At 43.9% G+C, this 8,909-nt stretch overlaps 1 protein-coding gene across 1 annotated transcript; it reads right to left on the bottom strand.

Annotated features, from left to right (window-relative positions):
• Positions 1-5,044: 5,044 nt before the first annotated feature.
• LOC121859465 (tigger transposable element-derived protein 1-like) lies at positions 5,045-7,077 on the bottom strand (the record flags this gene model as incomplete). Its single annotated transcript, XM_042356327.1, has 2 exons — positions 7,068-7,077; positions 5,045-5,677 (listed from the first exon to the last, which is right to left on the bottom strand). Coding segments are annotated over exons 1-2 (643 nt in total), but the record flags the coding sequence as incomplete, so codon positions are not given.
• Between the last annotated feature and the right edge of the window lie 1,832 nt (positions 7,078-8,909).

Below are 8,909 nucleotides of genomic sequence, written 5' to 3'. Positions count from 1 at the left end.
AAAGCATTGTTTTCGTTGATTACAAAACCAGTGACTGACTGGTTCTACATATAAAACTGAAGAAAATAAGACCTTGGTTGTAGCTGTAGTAAAATTAATATGGTTGTTTTAAGTAATGTTATTTAATGTTAATAAATGGAACAATAGAAGTAGCTAACGATAATGGTAAAGAAAAAGAGAGATCGCATATGTAAGTGCGCATGCGCACACGTGAAAACATATCGTCATTACTTTACATAAGAATATGAAAGCAACACTTATTTACTGTTCATATATATTTTAATTAATGTTTCTGAATTTGTTTTTATTGAATTAATGTACGTGTGTGCAAAATTAACAATACAATTTATTAATAATACGTGGAATATTAGAGGAGACGAGACCGCTGCCGGCATTGTTTATGTTAAAGCTTACGAAACCAGTGACTGATTGGTTCTACATATAAAACTGAAGAAAATAAGACCCTGAGTTTAGCTGTAGTAAAATTAATGTAAAAAATGAATATGGTTGCTTGAAGTACCTGTAATGTTATTTAATGTTAATAAATGGAACAATATAAGTGGCTAACCATTAATGGTAAAAAAAAAAGTGAGACTGCTCGTATGTAAGTGCGCACATGTAAAAATATATCGTCATTACTCTACATAAGAATATGAAAGCAACACTTATTTACTGCTCATATATATTGAAGGGTTAAATGTTGTACTCTGTATAGACAAGCAGAGAGAGAGAGAGAGCAGCCGAACTGCCGGATGTAAACAAACCTTAATTTCCCGCGGCTTTTTTTTTAAGGGGATTAGCCCACCGGGCATAGGTCACTGACCCACATTGGGGCCTGAGGGGCAAAAATTTAATACTCCTGTAATAATAATAATAATTCAGATAAGAAAAAAAAAAAAAAAAAAAAAAAAAAAAAGCTGCCTATCTACCTATTGGACAAACCAAAATCGTTCCGGACCACGGGAGTTTCCGGACCACAGAATGCCGGACTAGAGAGGTACAACCTGTGTATATATATATATATATATATATATATATATATATATATATATATATATATATATATATATATATATATATATATATATATATATATATATATATATATATATATATATATATATATACATACATATACAGTCAACCCCTCACTTTACGCGGTTAATATAACCCACAGGGTACCGCGGAAAGTGAGAAACGCGTAAAGTGAACAACATAACATATGGGATTAATTGAAATAGAGACCGGGCCGACCCCCCAAACTCCACTTTTTGACGACACACAACTATGTTGTAGTAAAAATTTTATCTTAACTTTATGATAGTATGCACACACAATTAATAATTAAGAGAAATGTCAATAATATTAGGTTTTTTAACACTTACATTAGTAGAAAAGATGGCCGGGCTCACGGGGATGGGCGGTTGGTTCCGAGGCAGAGGGCAGATTATTGGCCCTCACCTGTATCACTTGTATCAATTGTATCACTATCCACCACAGAGGCTTGCAGGGCCTCTTTGTCAAACCCCTCAAAGTCCATATAAGTCCATATCCTCACTATAATTATCACTATCACTGACTTGGGCCAGCTGTGGTGGGTGGTGGGTGAAGAACTCGGTAATGTTTTGATGACTGGGCGACCTTGTGCGCACCATGCTAGCGCCGCTTACACAACATGGTGGATGGCGGGAGGTTTGGATCCAAAAATGGCGCGGCTCACCAGCCGCACTCCGCGTAAAGGGGTACACGCACCGCGGAATGTGAGCATTCCTGTTTCGGCAGGGTACCGCGTAAACGTGGAAATGCGTAAAGCGAGGGTTGTATGTATGTATGTATATGTATATGTATGTATATATATATATATATATATATATATATATATATATATATATATATATATATATATATATATATATATATATATATATATATATATATATATATATATATATATATATATATATATACACACAGGCATTCCACGCGTTACGGAAGGGTTCCGTTCCCGGAAAATTGACCGTATCGCCAAATTCCGTAACGCGAAACCTATTTTCCCATTGACTTCTATTATAAAACTGGAGATGCGTTCCTACGGAATTTTTTTAGGCCCCAAAAACGTAATTGAAGCACTTTTATGAATGAAAATAAACATTTATAAACACATACAATACAGTACATTAAATAATTCATGATATACAAGTAATATGAAGAGAAATACAGTTGGAATAAATAAAAATATTGTACTGTACTTAGCACAAAAGATGTTGACTGCTGCGTGAGAATTGGTGGTGCAAAGAAAGTGATTGGGAGGGAGAGGGAGGGGCACTACTCTCTTCTGCCCTGCCCTGTAAATCATAATCTGCTTCTTCATCTGCTTTCACCTTTTTTCTGAATAACTCATCCAAAGATGTTTCACGTTTACGGCGCACCTTCTCCTTGTACAGCTCAGTGTAGGAACTGAGAACAATGTTAACTACTCTTGCAATCTTGATGTTCCTTTCACGGTTGGGGTTGTGGGGTATGAGAGATGGTTTGATGCTCGCCGGCGGGAGCGAGGGCCGCCAGGCAGCGGCGGAGGAGGTGGCGTCTGAGGCAGCGGCGGAGGAGGAGGAGGGCAAGCTTGTGGGTTGCCATGCTTGCCGGCGGGAGCGAGGGCTGCCAAGCAGCGGCAAAGGAGGTGGTGTTGCTTGCTGCGGCTGTAGCTAGAAGAAGAGAGAGGTCACCACGAGGTCAGGTCTTTTATAGAGGAGGTAGGCGTGGGTAGATAGTTGACCCCCGCTCCGTGGGCGGCGCTGGTTTACCTAGACCACGAGGCATACACTGGGGAATTCGCGGGGTCGGCTACTCAGTGACAAACAGCTCTGTAGGGGAGGTATCCACTACAGTACTCCCTCCTTCCCTCCAGGCAGTGTAGGAGACTTGTTGTCTGCAGGGTTGCATGGTACATGTGAGAGGCAGAACGGGCGGTGCATGCCACATTTGAGCCATAATGGCGAGGGCGTGGATGAGCCGGCCGCTACAGGAGACAACTGTCTAGATACACAATATCTGTGGGAGTAGAGAGGGAGAAAAAGGGTGTGTGGAGGCGATGAATGTTGTGCTTCCCTCACGGCAGGTACAGAGTCGTCAGATGCGCCTGCTGGGGTGTGTGGGCCTGGGTCAGGAGCAGGGGCTGCGTCAGCAGAAGTGGATGAGGGTTCGTGACAGTAGCTGGGTCCACGACAGCAGCAGGGTACAGGACCTGAGGGAGAAAAGAGGGGTGTGTGGGTCCGCACTCAGGTGCATGGGCCACATCGGGAGCAGGGGCTGCATCAGGAGGAGCGGCAGGGGGGTACTGCTGGGCCGGGGCCGGCGTCTGAGGCAGGACAGGTGTGCTGGGGTCGTTAGGACGTGGTGCTTGGGGCAGGAAGAGGAGCTGGTGTGTGCTTAGAGAAGCAATGCTGCTCTAGGGTGTCTAACCTGCGGTGTAGAGACAGTAGCTGTAGAGCCGATGAGAGCTGCCTCTGCGTGGATAAGCCAGTCTTCCATGTTGCTTGAAGACTGGGAGCGTGATCGGTTTCTCCTCCATCCTATGTGAGTGCGAATCTCCAGGGGTCACCATTTGTGGGGTACGAGTGATGGTTTGATGCTCACCGGCAGGAGCAAGGACCGCCAGGCAGCGGTGGAGGAGGTGGAGTCTGAGGCAGCGGCGGAGGAGGAGGAGGTGTTGCTTGCTGGTTGGTGTAGGTAGAAAAGAGAGGTAGGTTACCACGAGGTCAGATCTTATAAGGCGGGGGTAGGCGTGGGTAGATAGTTGACCCCCGCTCCGTGGGTGGCGCTGGAGGTGTAGGCTGGGGAATTCGAGAAGGTTCCGTGCTTGTAGGGGAGGAATCCACTACAATACTCCTCTTCCCCTCCGGGCGCGGCGGGAGGCTGGCAGAGTTGCGTGCCACATGTGAGGCAGAACGGCGAGGGCGTGGATGAGCCGGCCACTAGAGGGGGGGCCAACTCTGTCTAGATACTCGGGATCTGTGGGAGAAAAGAGGGAGAAGGAGGGTTGTGGAGGCGATGAATGTTGTGCTTCACTCGCGACAGGTACAGAGTCCTCAGATGCACCTGCTGGGGTGTGTGGGCCTGGGTCAGGAGCAGGGGCTGCGTTAGGAAGAGTGTCCATGACAGCAGCAGGGTGCATGACAGCAGCAGGGCCCACGACAGCAGCAGGTTGCAGGATGGTAGCAGGGGGTACCTGAGGGAGAAAAGAGGGGTGTTTGGGTCCGCACTCAGGCGCATGGGCCGCGTCGGGAGCAGGGGCTGCATCAGGAGGAGCGGCAGGGGGTATTGCTGGGCCGGGGGCGGCGTCTGAGGAAGGACGGTTGTGTTGGGGTCGGTAGGACGTGGTGCTTGGGGCAGGAAGAGGAGCGGCTGTCTGCTTAGAGTAGCAGAGAAGCTCTAGGGTGTCTAACCTGCGGTGTTGAGACAGTAGTTGTAGAGCCGATGAGAGCTGCCTCTGTGTGGATAAGCCAGTCTTCCATGTTGCTTGAAGACTGAGAGAGTGATCGGTTTCTCCTCCATCCTGTGTGAGTGCAAATTTCTGGGGGTCACCATTTGTAGGGGTATGAGATATTTCTCCTCCATCCTGTGTGAGTGGTCACTCCGGGGTCACCATTTGTGGGGTACGAGAGATGGTTTGATGCTCGCCGGCGGGAGCGAGGGCCGCCAGGCAGCGGCGGAGGAGGTGGCGTCTGAGGCAGCGGCGGAGGAGGAAGAGGGCAAGCTTGTGGGTCGCCATGCTCGCCAGCGGGAGCGAGGGCCGCCAGGCAGCGGCGGAGGTGGTGTTGCTTGCTGCGGCTGTAGCTAGAAGAAGAGAGAGGTCACCACGAGTTCAGGTCTTTCATAGCGGAGGTAGGCGTGGGTAGATAGTTGACCCCCGCTCCGTGGGCGGCGCTGGTTTACCTAGACCACGAGGCATACACTGGGGAATTCGCGGGGTCGGCTACTCAGCGACAAACAGCGTCTGTAGGGGAGGTATCCACTACAGGGTCGTTATCAGCTAAGATTTGCAGACCTTCCTCTATTAGTGCAACTGCTTTAGACATATCCTTTGTAGTCAACTGAAGTGCGGTGGGTGGAGATTCTATATCCTTTCCTTGTCCTGCAGCTCGCTCTTGTTCCAGCATCATCAGATCTTCATTTGTCAAATCTTCTCTATGGGACTCTAGCAACTCAACCACATCATTTTCCACGACTTCTTCAAAGCCTATATTATTTGCAAGTGTCACAATGTCTTGTTGAACTTTCTGTAGACTTTCAGCTTGTGAAAAACTTTGAAATTCATGGACACACTCTGGCCATATGTTTTTCCATGAACCATTCATAGCTGAGGTTTTCACTTCATCCCATGACTCGACTATATTATCCACAGCATCCAAGATGTTGAACTTTTTCCAGAAGTCCCTAATTGTAGGTTTATCCTTCCCATCAATTGCTTTTATGAGCTGCAAAAAAGTTTTCCAAAGATAATATGCCTTAAAGTTAGCTATCACACCTTGATCCATTGGCTGGAGCAAGGAAGTTGTGTTCTTGGGGATGTACTCCACTCTCACATTATCAGAACGATCATTTAAATTTACTGGGTGGCTTGATGCATTGTCAAAGAGCAATGCTTTATTACATATGTTACGCTTGTCATTATATTTTTCTACAGCAGGGCAAAAATAGTTAGTGAATCAGTCTTGGAAAAGGGTCATTGTCATCCAAGCCTTCTTATTGGAATGCCAAATCACAGGTAGATTAGACTTGGCATAGCCCTTGAGAACCCTTGGATTTTCTGAGTGATACACAAGTAGGGGCTTTAATTTCATGTCACCTGAAGCATTTCCTCCCAGAAGAAGTGTTAAACAATCTTTGGATGCTTTAAAGCCTGGTGCTCATGTTTTTTCAGTGGAAATAAAAGTTCTAGCAGGCATGCGCTTCCAGAAAAGCCCATTTTCATCTACATTGTACACTTGTTCTGGTGTGTAACCTCCTTCATCAATAATTTTCTTCAGTTCAGCAGGATATTTATTAGCTGATTCTGTATCAGCACTGGCAGCTTCACCGCTCAATTTTATGTTGTGTAAATTAAGGCGCTTCTTAAACCTTTCAAACCAGCCTTTACTAGCCAGAAAAGGCTTAACCTCAGAAGATGCACCTTCCTCTTCTTGCAAATCATTATATAAACTTATGGCTTTCTGTTGAATAACCATAGTGTTTAGTGGCACATTGCATTTAGTCTGATCTTCAATCCAGGCACTCAGGAGTCGTTCCATATTCAGCATCACATCACTTCGATGAAAATACAAGGTTCGAGCAGTTAATGGAGTAGCTGCTTGAGCACTTGACCTAATTTTGTCCTTATTATCAGGGATTGTTCCCACTGTTGAAGTAGCAAGACCTAATGTTTTTGCAATCTGGCAAAGTTTTTCTCCAGCATCAAACCTTCGTAACACATCAAGTTTAATATCCAATGTAATGCCTTTGCGGCTTCTTTTTGCATTACTGCGGTCACTTCCACTTGATGGCCTCTTTCCAGTCATCTTGAATAATGGTAATGCACTGTACTGTACTTACTGTATGTTTGTAAAAGTTAAATCAAACTGCTGGGGCTTGAAAAATGCGCCCACACTGGATGTAAACAATGGACTGACTCCTCGTGGCGACGCTACGCTCGGCGGTAGCAAACACCAAGAAATCCACACCTAACAAATTATCATTTTTAACGAAAAAATTGAATTTTATATAGTGATTTATTTTTTAATTGTTAAAATTTACCCCAATTTCCGTAAGGGCGGATTTACGGGCCGTAACGCGAAATTAATGGTCGTAATTTACAAATTCCGTAGGAGCGAAATTCCGTAACCCGGGCTTCCGTAACGCGGGGGATGCCTGTACACAGTATTACCTCGCTTGACGAGGTTTTTTTTTAAGCGTTTCCACATTTACGCGGTACCCTGCCAGACCCGGGATGCTCACTTTCCGCGGTGCGTGTACTTTTTTAAGCGGAGAGCGGCTGGCGGTCATCTCGCGCCGTGCCATTTTTGGATTCAAACCTCCCGCCATGCTGGGTAAGAGGCGCGAGTAGGTTGCGCAGCGTATGTCTTTGTTGCGTTATCAGTGACGTCATATGACGTATTGGACTGCGATTGGGCCAAGCATCCTTACCTCCCCCCCCCCACTTGGTGTGATTGGTTTAATGTAATATGACGTGCCCTCCCGCTGGGTGGGTCATCAATGTCACTTTCTTCAGACAGGTTTATGGACTGTGGAAACTTGCTGGTTGAAGGTATTGGATCATCTTGAGGGAGTGAAGAGGCAGCACTGGTGGGGCGTGAGGAGACAGCACTAGGGGACTTCTTAAAATAGATGTCCAATTTAGACCAGTTTGCTTTTTCTTTTCGTTATAAATTTCCCTGTAGCGAGCAAGTGCATCTTCGACCATTCTGTCAACTTTGGCAAAACACTCATAATTTTGATCCATTCCGTCAAACATTTGCATCCCCTTATTAATTAGCGGTCAATAAAACCCACAGGGTACCGTGTTAAGTGAAAACCGCGCTAAGTGAACAACAGAACATATGGGATTAATTCCAATAGAAACTGGCCCGATCCCCAAACTCCACTTTTTCCGACACAATACCTACGTTCTAGTAAAAATAACATCTTAATTTTATGATGGTACATGCACACAATTAATACTTAAGAGAAATAGAGAAATACAGTCACCAAGTTAATGTCCATTCAAATAATGGACTCAACTCCCTCCCCCTCTTCTCACACTACACTGCTGGCTCTTCCCTCTCTGAGAAATTTTTGGGGGAAAACCACTAAATTTTAATAAATAATACCTCAAACTAAAGTTAGGATAATACAATTGACATTGCTGGATTCCTTGCAAGACCAGGAATATTTTTAATATAAATGTCATATATTTTGCACAAAAGATAACATATTTACTCAGAGTAAACATTATATCTAAAATTTGTATGTCTAATGCAAAATCTATGATGTTTATATTCAAAATGATCACCAAATTGTAAGAATTTCAGCAATGTAAATTATATTCTGACCGGGTAATTTGTATGAATTTTATGAGCTAAAACAAATATCTTCAGTTAATAAAAAAAAAAATATTCTTCACACTGTAACAGATGGTCGGTCGGTCGGTCCCTCCCTCCCCCCACCAACCGTCCCTACCAGATGTGTGGGAAAACCAGAATATTTACCTTTTTAGTAATAAATAATACCTCAAACTAAAGTTAGGATAATATAAATGACATTGCTGGATTCCTTGTAAGCCCAGGAATATTTTGAATACAAATGTCATATATTTTGCACAAAAAATAACATATTTAGCCTACTCAGAGTAAACATTATATCTAAAATTTGTATGTCTAATGCAAAATCTATGATGTTTATATTCAAAATGATCATCATATTGTAAGAATTCCAGCAATGTAAATTATATTCTGGCCGGTAATTTGTATGAATTTTATGAGCTAAAACAGGCAGTCAGGCAGGGTGGCGGGTGGGGGGAATCTAAAAATAGCTCTCGAGCCGGACACTCACTCGTCACGTGGAAAAAAACCTCACGTTAGTGAAAAGTTAGCTCTGGCGACACAGCATTATAAGGTAAAAACGCTAAAAAGCGAAACGCGTTAAGCGAGTAATACTGTATATATATATATATATATATATATATATATATATATATATATATATATATATATATATATATATATATATATATATATATATATATATACAGTTGTACCCCACTTTACGCGGTCAATTGAACCCACAGGGTACCGCATTAGGTGAAAAGCGCGTTAAGTGAACAACAGAACTTATGGGATTAATTCCAATAGAGACTGGCCCAACCCCCAAACTCCAAT

Source organism: Homarus americanus, unplaced genomic scaffold, assembly GCF_018991925.1.
Source record: "Homarus americanus isolate GMGI-L3 unplaced genomic scaffold, GMGI_Hamer_2.0 scaffold58126, whole genome shotgun sequence".
Taxonomy (NCBI): Eukaryota; Metazoa; Arthropoda; class Malacostraca; order Decapoda; family Nephropidae; genus Homarus; species Homarus americanus.
This window is presented reverse-complemented; position numbering and strand designations above follow the sequence as displayed.